The sequence below is a fragment of the Pristis pectinata genome, chromosome 4 (assembly GCF_009764475.1).
Source record: "Pristis pectinata isolate sPriPec2 chromosome 4, sPriPec2.1.pri, whole genome shotgun sequence".
Taxonomy (NCBI): Eukaryota; Metazoa; Chordata; class Chondrichthyes; order Rhinopristiformes; family Pristidae; genus Pristis; species Pristis pectinata.
The window spans coordinates 105,648,323-105,661,710 of NC_067408.1; the positions used below are offsets into that span (position 1 = coordinate 105,648,323).

Genomic DNA, 13,388 nt, shown 5'->3' on the forward strand with positions numbered 1-13,388 from the left:
TGAAGTGGGCAACTGCACCAAAATATAGGCAAACCTTGTATACATATCTAGAGGATAAATTGATTCAGAATTTTACTGAATATAATGCACATGCATTTTTATTTCCCATGACATAAAACATCCGCACGGTGTCTCTGAATCTCTTATTGTGATACTGAAGGAAATTGCTGGAGAAGCATCATAAGTGGTTATGTATACCATTTCTCTGAGGAGTCAACCAATCTTCTATTAGAGTTAAGGCAGGAGAGCAGGAGAACTTCTGCAGATCTTCTACTTTACCGTCAAAGCCTCTGAGAAACAATTCTTCATCAATCAGGGAATTGAATTTAGGAGCCGAGAGGTATTGTTGCAGCTATATAGGTCCCTGGTCAGACCCCACTTGGAGTATTGTGCTCAGTTCTGGTTACCTCACCACAGGAAAGATGTGGAAGCCATAGAGAGGGTACAGAGGAGACTTACAAGGATGCTGCCTGGAATGCGGATCATGCCTTATGAAAGCTAGGGTAAAGGTAGGTCCGATTAAGGACAGAGGTGGGAGAATTTGCCTGGAGGCGGCGGAAGTGGGAGAAGTTCTCAATGAGTACTTTTCTTCGGTATTCACCAGGGAAAGGAGTCTTGATGACGCAGAAGGGAGTGCTGGTAGGGGTAATGTTCTCGAGGTTGTAGATATCAAGAGAGAGGATGTGTTGAAGTTGTTAAATAATATTAAGACAGATAAATCTCTGGGTCCTGACGGGATTTTCCCCAGGCTGCTTCGAGAGGCTAGGGAGGAGATTGTTGAACTGCTGGTAAGGATCTTTTTGAGTCCTCGTTGTCCATGGGGATGGTGCCAGAGGATTGGAGGGTTGCGAATGTTGTCCCCTTGTTCAAAAAAGGTAGTAGGGATAGGCTAGGGAATTATAGACCGGTGAGTCTCACATCTGTGGTGGGTAAGCTGTTAGAAAGGATTCTAAGGGATAGGATTTATGAACACCTAGAGAATCATGGACTGATTAGGGACAGCCAGCATGGCTTTGTGAAGGGAAGATCTTGCCTCACAAGCCTGATAGAGTTCTTTGAGGAGGTGACCAGGAAGATTGATGAGGGCAGTGCGGTGGACGTGGTTTATATGGATTTTAGTAAGGCGTTTGATAAGGTTCCTCATGGTAGGCTTCTTCAGAAGGTCAGAGGCCAAGGGATCCAAGGAAGCTTGGCTGTGTGGATTAGGAATTGGCTTGCATGTAGAAAGCAGAGGGTTGTGGTGGAAGGAGTGCCCTCGGATTGGAAGGCAGTGACTAGTGGTGTCCCGCAGGGATCGGTTCTGGGACCTCTACTTTTTGTGATATTTATAGATGACTTAGATGAGGGGGGTGGAGGGCTGGGTTAGTAAGTTTGCAGACGACACTAAGATAGGCGGTGTTGTGGATAGTGTGGAGGGCTGTCAGAGCTTACAGTGGGATATTGATAGGATGCAGAGCTGGGCTGACAAGTGGCAGATGGAGTTCAATACGGAGAAGTGTGAGGTGGTACACTTTGGAAGGACAAACTCCAGGGCAGAGTACTGGGTGAATGGCAAGGTACATGGCAGTGTGGAGGAGCAGAGGGATCTGGGGGTTCATATTCACAGTTCATTGAAAGTTGCCTCACAGGTGGAAAGAGCAGTTAAGAAGGCCAATGGGATGTTGGCTTTCATAAGTCGCGGGATTGAGTTTAAGAGCCGCGAGGTGATGATGCAGCTTTACAAAACTCTAGTTAGGCCACACTTAGAGTACTGTGTTCAGTTCTGGTCGCCTCATTATAGGAAGGATGTGGAGGCATTGGAGAGGGTGCAGAGGAGATTTACCAGGATGCTGCCTGGATTAGAGAGTATTGAATATGAGAAGAGGCTTAAGGTGCTAGGGCTTTATTCACTGGAAAGGAGGAAGATGAGAGGAGACATGATAGAGGTATATAAAATACTGAGAGGAATAGATAGAGTAGACAGTCAGCGCCTCCTTCCCAGGGCACCAGTGCTCAAGACGAGAGGGCATGGCTTTAAGGTTATGGGTGGGAGGTTCAGGGGAGATGTCAGGGGGAGGTTTTTCACCCAGAGAGTGGTTGGTGCATGGAATGCACTGCCTGGGGTGGTGGTGGAGGCAGATACATTGAACAGGTTCAAGAGCTTGTTGGATAGGCATATGGAGGAGTGTGGGATGGGGGGATATGCGGGAGGAAGGGGTTAGGTAGTGTGAGGGTGGTTTGATGGACGGCACAACATGGTGGGCCGAAGGGCCTGTTTTGTGCTGTATGGTTCTATGGTTCTTCTATGGAATGTGAGAGAAGGGGGAATCCAGGAGAAACCGATGTCACAAGATCACAAGACAAGGGAGCAGAAGTAGGCCATTCGGCCCATCGAGTCTGCTCCATGCGCTAAAGAAAAAGAAAAAAGAAAAAAAAAAGCAGGTTGAGGGAACTCGGCCTTTTCTCCTTGGAGAGACGGAGGATGAGGGGGGACCTGATAGAGGTGTATAAGATGATGAGAGGTATTGATAGGGTAGATAGTCAGAGGCTTTTCCCCAGGGCTGAAATGGTGGCCACAAGAGGACATAGGTTTAAGGTGCTGGGGAGTAGATATAGAGGAGATGTCAGGGGTAAGTTTTTTACTCGGAGAGTGGTGAGTGCATGGAATGGGCTACCGGAAATGGTGGTGGAGGCGGATACGATAGGGTCTTTCAAGAGACTGTTAGGTATGTACATGGAGCTGAATAAAATAGAGGGCTATGGGTAAGCCTAGTAATTTCTAGGGTAGGGACATGTTTGGCACAGCTTTGTGGGCTGAAGGGCCTGAATTCTGCTGTAGTTTTTCTATGTTTCTATGTTTCTATGTTGAAGTGCAATGGTGTGAATTCTGGCCCCAATTATCGGTTATCATTTCTTAATCAAAAATCAAATTGCTGGAGGAACTCAGCAGATCAGGCAGCATTTGTAAGGGGAAATGGACGGTTGATGTTTCAGGTCGAGAACCTTCATCTCCAGTCCAGATGAAGGGTCACGACCCAAAATGTCGACTGTCCATTTCCCCTTCCAGATGCTGCCTGACCTGCTGAGTTCCTCCAGCAATTTGTTTTTTGCTCCAGATTCCTGCATCTGCAGTCTCTTGTGTCTCTGTCATTTCTTAATGATTCCTAATGTTTGTGTAGCTTTTACTTCTTTGAAGACTGCAGTGTTAGGTTGTCACTTTATTTTTTAAAAATATAAGAAAGAAAAAACAATCTGATGTGCTGCCGTGCATTTCTTTAATATCACTTTAAACCATTCAGCTTAAAAATTGTACAGAAAATCATACTTCTAGGTGTTATGCAGAATCAATAAAAGCACTAAAGATGTTCAGTGCTTGAAGGGTTAGTACAAGATCCATGATGGTGATGGTGGTGTAAGTTTAGCATATGTGACACTATTTTCAAAGTAATTCCCTGTCACCTCTGCCATTTAACTTCACTTTGGTGACAGCTCCTTTCACAGTTGCAGTACTACCTCATGGGCAGAACCCATCCCTCAATCAGCACTGCTAAAGAAACATTTGTTCTCATTGCCGCTTGGAGCTTACTGTGTGCAAGCTTGCCATCATGTATCCTGCGTTACAACAGTGACTGCAAATAAAAAGCATTGCACTACTGGAAAATGCTTTATGATGTCCTGAGTATCACCAGATAATAAAAACTTAAAACAACTAAGTTAAATATAAATATCCCTGTTTTCAATAAACTGCTGCTGGAGTTGCTGAAAATATTGAATGCAATTTAAAACAGTTATAGAAAGGATGATTGGTATTTTCCTGCCTGGTGATAGTGAAATAGCATTCTTTATACTTTTAAAAATCTCAAGCTTCTTGCAATTTCTTAACTATGTTGTATAGCTGCATGCTGTTCCTCCTTGTATAAGAAAGTGAAGCATGAGTGGGTCTCATATCACCTCAATTCTGTCCCGTCAACTGACCTCCTGCCTTCACTTTCTTGCTCTAACCCCCATGCTCTTTCATCCCCTTCACAGCAGCTATTCACTACCACATTTTTACAAGTTTTACATATGGCCAGAGTGACAGGATATGAGTAGTGGACGGTGAGAACAGGAGAGGAAGAGCAAGGTACAGATATGGCTTGAGATGTACTTGTACCCTGTTGAAAATTTTGAACTATGATAATTTAGTGCCATCACATTTACACTGAATCCTTGGTGTCCAGAATATAGGTTGCAAAATATAAACCAAACACCAAATTAGACTCCCTGTCCCAAAGGTTAGGCAAGCTCTGAATTCACTGAGCAAATTTATATTAAGTTATATAATTTATAGTAATTTTATACCTTTGCTCCACTGTACTGCTGCTGCAAAACAACAAATTTCACGTCATGTAAGTCAGTGATAATAAATCTGATTCTTATTCTGAAATCTCATATAGCTTTATGTTCAGAGCAAGAAAACAAGGCAAAACCACCGTGACCTAGAAGTTTGAAAGTGGAGTGCTTTTGTTTCAGTTGCTGTCTGTATGAGAAAACTCACTGCTTGGAGCGGAACATGATCATGCATTTTTCCCAATCGAAATGCTCCACTCCAGACGTTTGACCAGGCAGATGCGGTTGTGAATCGCACTTGTGCCAATGATGTGCTCTAGGTCAGAAATGCACCTAATTGCCTCATGTCCTGTGCAGTTGTTGCAGGAATGTGATTCTGAGGCAGGCCTGTTGTTGGGCACCCCCATGTAAGCAAGATTTTAATAATGCTGCCCAGTGCGGCCAAGTCAGCTGGGTCTTCTTTCATTCATTACTTGCTGGGGCTCTTCAGGCTTCACCACCCCAACTGTCGTACTCAGCCCTCTGAAGCCCCCGCCCCATCACCTCACAACCTCAGCCAACCCCTCTTACAATCCTTCCCCCACCCACCCACCCACTCCCCCATTTCCCCTAGCCAGCTTCCCAACCTCTGATGCTCCAGCCCCCAACCCCATCCCCTTCACATGACCGACCCCTCCCCGAGACTCTGAGCCAAAGCCCCTATCAATCCCCAGACCCTGGTCTGATGACTTGACCGACCCATCACCACCGGGTGCCTCTCCCCTGCTGTTTACATATGTAAGGCTGCAGCACGTGAGAAAAATCTTTCGGGGACATTCAGCGGCACCCGACACTTCGGGATTCAGGTGCTACTGAATTTTAAAAAGGCAGGCATGCAGCCAAATGGCTGCCAGTGCATATGTACTGATGGATAAATGTATCCCTGTGGGCACTGATGCATTTCCAGACCCATTTTTCAATATAAATGGAACAGATCACACATACTAACTTCCAGCCCTAAGTATCCATAGCCCAGCCTTTTCCTCCTTTAAACTGATAGCTTTATGTCACAACATATCAAAAAACTGATGCTCCTATAAATATAAATGAACTAAGAGGGAAACAGCAGCATAAACAGACTATATAAATATATAAATTATGAACTAAGGGAGGACAGTAAATAGCCAGGACAAATAATTATAGGACAGAGTGTAAACAGTGGTTAAAAATAATGTGGGAAGAATGGCTAATAAAAGTGAGTTAAACTGTCCATGCAGTAATGAATCCTCTGGAATAAAACAGAGGAACAGAAGCAATGATATATGAGAAGTGGCTGCCAAAAATCCAGATTGAGATTTAAATGTTGCAGTAATAACATATTAGAAATAATGGAGTGGGGGGGAGAAAAGGGGAGGTGGAGTAACTGTGAGTATTAAAGATAATGTGTAGCAGTTGTAAGAAGTTGTGCAGCTAGCAATCAGCAAGACAGGAACAGAATCATTTGAAAACAGATAAGAGATAATAAAGGATCTATCATGACACAGGTAGAATAATTGAAGAGGATTGGTGAAGGAAATATGCAAACAAATTAGGGAAGTGAGCAAAAAATGTGGAAATAATAATCGACAATAATTCAGCTGCCCTAATAGTATCTGGTCAGAAGCATAAACAAATTAGGATTGTAGTTTACAGAACTATTAGAAAGAAGCTTGATGATAACAAATTAATTGCTGGAGAGCATGAGAAGGGCAAATATGTCTAAGCAAAATGCCAAAAGGGCATTAAGGGGGCAATGAGCCCATGATTGTTAAAACATAATAGATTTTACAGGCACATAGGAAAATTGGAGTAGGAATTGGGCCATTGAAAATAAATCACAGGCAATGATACAAAGTGATCAAAGTATTAAACAACAACTTTGCCTCAATATTTTCTATTTACTGGGGTAATGCGACATGACAAGATGAAATTAGAAATAATAACATCAAAGATGAAATAACAGGGAACTTGGAAAATTATAGTATGATTTGGTTTTATAAAGGGAAAAATTGCATTTGACATAATATAACTGAAACTTGTATAGAGGGATAAATAAGGATGTATCAATGGATGTAGTGTATCTGATTAAAAAAAAGATATTTATAGTCATAGAGTAAGACAGCACAGAACAGGCCCTTTGTCCCAACTGGTCCATGCCGACCAAGATGCCCATCTGAAACTGGTCCCATTTGCCAGCATTTGGCCCATATTCCTCTAAACCTTTCATAGCCATGTCTTTGAAATGTTATTGTACCTGCCTCAATCACTTCCTCCACCAGCTCCTTCCATACACCCACTACCCTCTGCATGAAGAAGTTGCCCCTCAGGTCCCTTTTAAATCTTTCCCATCTCACCTTAAACCTACGTCCTTTAGTTTTTGATTCCCTTTGTCTGGGAAAAAGACTGTGTGCATTCACCCTATCTATGCCCTTCATGATTTTATACACCTCTCAGTCCTCAGTCTCCTACACTCCAAGGAATAAAGTCCCAGCCTGCTCAACCTCTCCCTGTAACTCAGGCCCTTGAGTCCTGGCAACACTTTTGTAAATCTTTGCACTCTTTCTGGATTAATGACATCTCTCCTATAACAGGGTAACCAAAACTGTACACAATACTCCAGGTGTGGCCTCACCAATGATTTGTACAACTGCAACATATTTGGGAAAATATCACACAATAGGTCTCAATGTCTCAATAGGTCTCAAATAAGGTCTCAAGGAATGGAGTAACATATCAGCACAGATAACAGATTGGTTAAATAAAAAACAGAGTAGGAATAAATAGCTAATTTTCAGATTGGCACAGTGTTACCAGTGGGGCATTACAGAGATCAGTCCCATGCTCTTGATTATTTTATAATTTATCTTAATGACATAGATCAAAAGACAGTGACAAGTCGAATGATCTAGCTGTAAGTGGAAAGGGTGCTGTATGGAAGATGCAAATGGAAAAAAGCAGATCAAGCAAATAGGCAAGAAGATGATTGACAGAGTGAAATGTAGAAAAATGGGGGAGAAATTGTGAGGTTATCCACAGGTTGGAAGAATAGAAAAACAGAACATTTCTGTGGGAAACTAATAAATGTCAAGAGGGATCTTGGTGTGTTGGTTCATGTAATGCAGATACAGCAAGTATTTAGATAAACAAATATAGGAGTACAAAGGTAAAGAAGTCATAATGAAAATACACAGGGCTTTGGAGAGAACTCTTATGGAGTATTGTGTGCATGTTTGGTTTCCATATACTTGCCTTGGAGTTTGTGCAGCATTGATTCAATAGGTTGATACTTGGGATGATGAGATTGCCCTATGAGAAGGAGTAAGATTGCTGATCAAATTAGATAAGGATGAGGGGAGGATTGAACGGAGCGTGAAAACCAGCATGAATTGTTGGGCTGAATGGCTTGATTCGGCACTGACTCAATGCAGATTAAAGTGCTCAATTTCTGTACAAACTATCTACATTTTCAAAAATTCTACACAAATATGTGTTGTTATATGTACAGTATTATTCATGAACTGTCTCAGAAGGATATTCTTCAGTTTTTAAATCCAGGAAAACAAATGAAATACTAGAAATACACAGGCGATCTCTGTCCATCTGAAGAGGACAGGTTAAGACAAAAAACCCTATAGCCAGCTAGCCAGTTTGAATAAAGGGTTTCTTGTGATGCACAAGGCTGGTTTATTCTGAGCATTACTTCTGATTTCCAGTGTTCATTTTACGTTCTGTCACACTTCTTCCTGCTCTGTGGCATCTACACAACTGACTTACACCCAAGGCAGGCTTTGGGAAAATAATTTTTCCATTACAGGGAGGATGTGATGGGTAATGTGGGTATCCTGTATGATTTGAGAGGACTGTGACAATGGTTAAAGTTAAAAGCTGCTGAATAATGCAGTATTCTTTGAATGGATGCCTCTTTTCAAAGGAAGTCACATTGGAATTAAAAAGAGTAACATGTTTTAAGAAGAAAGCAACTTGCAAATAACATTCAAAAATAATTCTTTGCAGTAACTCCTGTGACAGTGGAGCTACTTTAAAAGCACAACACCCTTCACTGCCCAGCATCCTTTCTGAGACCTTGTTTGAATCCAGTAATGTGAATTACTGAATAGTTTGTCCATGTGTGTGCATTTATTTTCTTTTAATAACTTAGAAAGGCATCATTAGCCTGCATTCACCTCTACAGCAGAACATTAGAAATAGGTATTTAGGACTTCCAACTACTTGGGAAGCTGGGATTCTTTAAAAAGTTGACTGACCATCTGCAATACCTGCACCAAAGTGTGAGTGAGGAGAAATCTGGTTTTGGTCACTGATGCTGAATGCATGTGGGTACATTAGTGGCTACTTGTAATTGCCTTTGCACATTCAGTCCATTGAAATCAATGCAACTGCATGGGAGTAATAACAAGTTTGCATGCATTGAGCATGAGACACCAAAGAGGAATTTCATCCCCTGTTTTCTAAATAGCTTCTGAACACATGTATGTGCTCTATAATGTGGCTGATATGCTTTTTGCAGCTCTCTATATTGAACACAGATTTTGTGTCTATCTTACTAAAGTAAAAATCCTATTGTGAACCACGCCATGTCCTATTAATTCAGCTTGATCCCTGCACCCTACCATATTTCCTAACTCAAGTGTTTTTTTTGTTCAAACATCTAATTTCATCAGTGTGTTGTGCAGGTGGGAACTTCACACCCTGATACCATTCATCACACACATAAAATGTGATATTCCTGTCTGTCTTGAGGCAAAGAAGTTCCTTCCACCTCACACTTTGGATTCATTCTCTAAATTTGTAACCTCCCCATTCTGCTCTGCTTGCTCCTCGTGGCTCTTGTCTTCAGCTTGTCCCCACTCCTCGTTCTCTTCCTCCTCTTCCTCCTCATTAAGTTTGGAAGAGACTGACCAAGTGAGGGGCAGTTCTGCTTTGCTGATCATCTCCGCCATTTCTCTGGCACTACAGGATGGGGTCTTTGTCTCATAGGTTTCATGAAAGTTGTTATAATCAACCTCGTAGAATCCCTCCTCCAGCGACAGGACAGGCATGAAGCGGTAGCCCCACAGAATCTCACTGGTAACGTATGAACTCCGAGCTTGACATGTCATACCTGTGCAGACAGAAAGACACCCAAGATGAATAAGAACATTTTTTTTCTTCTTCATGTACATATTAAATACAGATTTCACACATTCTTTCCATGGGTTTATTTACCTTGATCTTTACAATTGTGTGGATAATCCATGAGCTCATGTTTATCTGTGCTATCTCTGAGCAAAGAACAGATCACCTCCTCTGATGCCTGTTTCCTGTCAAACACTGACAAATTTTCTTCAATTATGTTCCCATGGAATATCCTGGTTCACGTCACTATGTTAAAAGTGCCAGGTAAATACGAATTGATATTAAATACATGACTTTATTTAAGTTAGGAACATGGAAAACACCTTTTTGCTCTTCCAGGCTGTTCCACCATTCCATGAGATCGTGACTGATCCAGGGCCAATCTCCCACCTTTTTCCCATGTCCCATCATACTTTGATGTCTCAAAAATCTGTCAATCTCACATTAAGCAAATTTAACAATTAATTTAACAATCTGAGAAGAAACTTCCCAATTTCTACCACCATCCATACGTAAAAGTGATTCCTAATGACATTTCTGAAAAGCCTGCCTATAATTTTTAAACCATGGACACTCACCTTAGAGTTGCCAACCACTAGAAATTGTTTCTCTTTGTCTCCCCATAATACCTTGAAAGTTTAAATCAAACTATTCCTTAGTGTACAAAGAGGGTGATAATGAGATAACAGACAGTACAAATCTAGTTTGTGTAAACTCACCTTGTAAGTTAATATGTGAAATCCAGGTATCATTCTGGTAAATCTACACTATATCAGATCAATAAATCCTTCCTCAAGATATCTTTGGTACCCATTCCTGGGATAACATTTTTATGAACATTTCCTGTAATCTCAGCAAAGCTGGAGGAGAAAAAGTAAGTTATTTCCAGATTTTCCTTCGACTATATCAAATTTAAAGCAGAATATTGGAAAAACCCTTGTGGACTTTCTGTCTATTCTTCTAGTCTTCACTAACTCAAAGTTATAAACATAATTTATAACATATTAGAACAATAAGATTATTGTTTTAAATCAACTATATAACATGTGTGCGGAAATTCCAGAACTTAGCACCACTGTAGGATTTTATTTTGTTATATTCAGTGTTAAAATTGGTATGACATGATCTTGTAAAAACTAAGTACAGATTATGTCCTTAAAACTCTTGGGAAAACATCCTGAGGTTAGGAGAGTGCTGAATGTGGAATGGCCCATGCAAACATCTGCAATTCAGTCTGCTGTAGCTTCAAGCAATGCTTTATTAATATGGATTTTGGAAAAGCTTTTTGACCTCCCTAAATTTTTACTAATATATCATTTCCAAAACCTTGCAACAGTATGTAAATCTATTAAGAAGAAAATCAGAGATATCTGATGCTGAATAGCTCTCACTAATGCACAATGCTATAATAGCTACAGAAATACTTTAAGCTTTCACCTGTTAATATTGAATACGGCTAACAGAAGATGCTTGATTATGAGGTGATGTTTTGTAAGGATCTCCTAACTCAACAGTCTTAGTGGCTAATGTAAAATTGTGTATTTGCCCCATATGATTCTCAATAAACTCCACTAATCCGGCACACTAAGGACTTTGGTGTGCTGGACTAGCAGATTTTCTAGACTGTTAGATGCTATTCCCAAGCAATACCCCAATATACTTTTAATTCACTTTTTTTGGGTGTTACACAGTATTATAGTAATTTTTCTGGTGAACCTGTTAAGTTTAGAGGGATTGGGGAAATGGGGTCCTCGTCAGTTTAAAGACAGCATGTCAACCAGGACCCAGCGAGTCGAAAGAGAGTGCACGAACTGGGGCCCCGGTGAGTCGGAAGGGAGCATGGCAAAATTCACCCGGTGATCCAGGTGCTGAGCCATCAGGATTTCCAAATATTCAGATAGCAGATTATCTGAATTTTACTGTACTGCATTAAAGCCCAGAAATCATTGATGCTAATATTAACATGATTTCCTAGCCCGTAGACTACAGGTTTGCTCTATGAACATTACCACCCACTGGGAAGTCAGATTGTATTATAAATTAAAATAGACACAAGATGCTTTTGGCTCTTCCTTCTGTCCTTCCAATCCACCTCCATGAATGAGTTACAGCATAAATATTTATTGGAGTGTGAGGTGAATACATTTATAGGGTTCATTAAACGAACCATTCATAAATATTTTTAGAAAGATGTCGTGCGTTAATGGAATATTTACCATTAAAGCACAGTTTCATGAGCCTGGTGAACATCATCCAGCAAGTCAGAGGCTGGAAAGGCTGAGACTTTTTTCCCTGGAGCATAGGACTCTGAGTGGTGAGCTTATATAGGTATATAAAATCACGAGGGGTATAGACAAGGTGGATGGTCACAGTCTTTTTCCAAGTGTAGGGGAATATAAAACTAGAGGACATATATTTAAAGTGAGAGGGAAAAGATTTAAAAAGAACCCGAGGGGTAACTTTTTCACACAGTGGTGGGTATATTAAACGAGCTGTCAGGGGTAGCTGTAGAAGTGGGTACAATTACAATGTTTAAAAGACATTTGGACAGGTATATGGATAGGAAAGGTTTAGAGGGATATGGGCCAAATGCAGGCAAATGGGACTATCTCAGATAGACATCTTGGTCAGCATGGACAAGTTGAGCCTGTTTTCATGCTGCATAACTTTATGATCATGTTAAGGAAATGGGGTAGCAGTGAAGTCAGCTTTGTATTCTGTGTATGATGCAGGTATGGTCAATCCAGTGAAAGAAAAGTACTTTTGCAGGAAAAACAGCATTTGCATTGTGTGTTGTAATGTTAAGCATGTATTTTCCTGATTTAAAAATGCTGCAAAGGAGTGGTTGAGGTCCTTCCAAGGTTCCGTCACTGAGAGCCGCTAAGATCTTCGGCCACACGACGATTCATTTCCTGGTATTTTTGCCACTGGAGTTGGCGTGATACTTGTCTCTTTATCTCCCAGCAGTATCGGGAACTCAGCAACTACTTAACAGTGTAATAGGATGATGTATCTACATGTCACCATACTTTATCACTGGTGGGTCATGGCACACATCCTTTAATGACAGCATCATTGATGTTTGTAAAATGGAATCGACAGCAACAGTAATTTTATGAGCTGCTTCTTTGTTAGTGTGTTGGAAATGAAGGGAATATGTTCTGTAAAGTATTATTTTTCATGAGTTTTCTCTACCTCCATTTTCAGGACTACTTGAGCCTGCATCAACAGACAATGCTAAAGTGGTAGTTCATGATGTTTGGGGCTACACAATAAAAGCAAGTAGGATATCAGACCACAATAGTACCAGCGTTTGATTCTAGCTGTTAATCTGATGTGACACTTTTGTCAATAATATGATGTAGGATGGCAGTCACATAATAAGATTAACCTGAAACATTAGGTCTATTTCTCTCTCATTAGATGTTTCTGTATCTGCTGAGTATTTCCAGCACTTTCAGCATGGACAGTATTTTGCTTTTTATTATTTAATAATAAGATTATATTTTATTATATAATAATATAATGATTAGAGGGATTATTATAATACATATAATAACCCCACTAATAATGCCTTCTTCCTTCCACAGAAGGAGGCATTACATTCTGGGAAACTAAACCAAAAATTATGGACTCACCATATTGGGAACAGGTGTATCAAAATGACTTACTTCAATATCATGCTTCCCCATTTCTGGAAACTACCTCAGACTCACAACCTCTGGAATATCTGCACTCCTCTAGAACATAGAACACTACAGCACAGGAACAGGCCCTTTGGCCCATGATGTTGTGCCAAACTGATTAAGCTAGAATTAAATACCTCATTAAACTAATCCTTTCTGCCTGCACAAGGTCCATATCCCTCTAATTCTGGCTTCTTGTGCATCACTGATTTTAGTCGCCCACCACAGGCAGATGTGTCT

The 13,388-nt window shown here is 40.8% G+C and overlaps 1 protein-coding gene across 1 annotated transcript in view; it reads right to left on the reverse strand.

Moving 5' to 3' along the window:
• Window positions 1-5,682: 5,682 nt before the first annotated feature.
• Window positions 5,683-13,388, reverse strand: part of kcnj6 (potassium inwardly rectifying channel subfamily J member 6) — a 124,147-nt gene continuing 116,441 nt past the window's right edge. Inside the window, 1 exon segment of the mRNA XM_052014553.1 lies at window positions 5,683-9,448. Within this exon segment, the coding sequence (XP_051870513.1) occupies window positions 9,108-9,448 (341 nt within the window). The 3' untranslated portion in view covers window positions 5,683-9,107.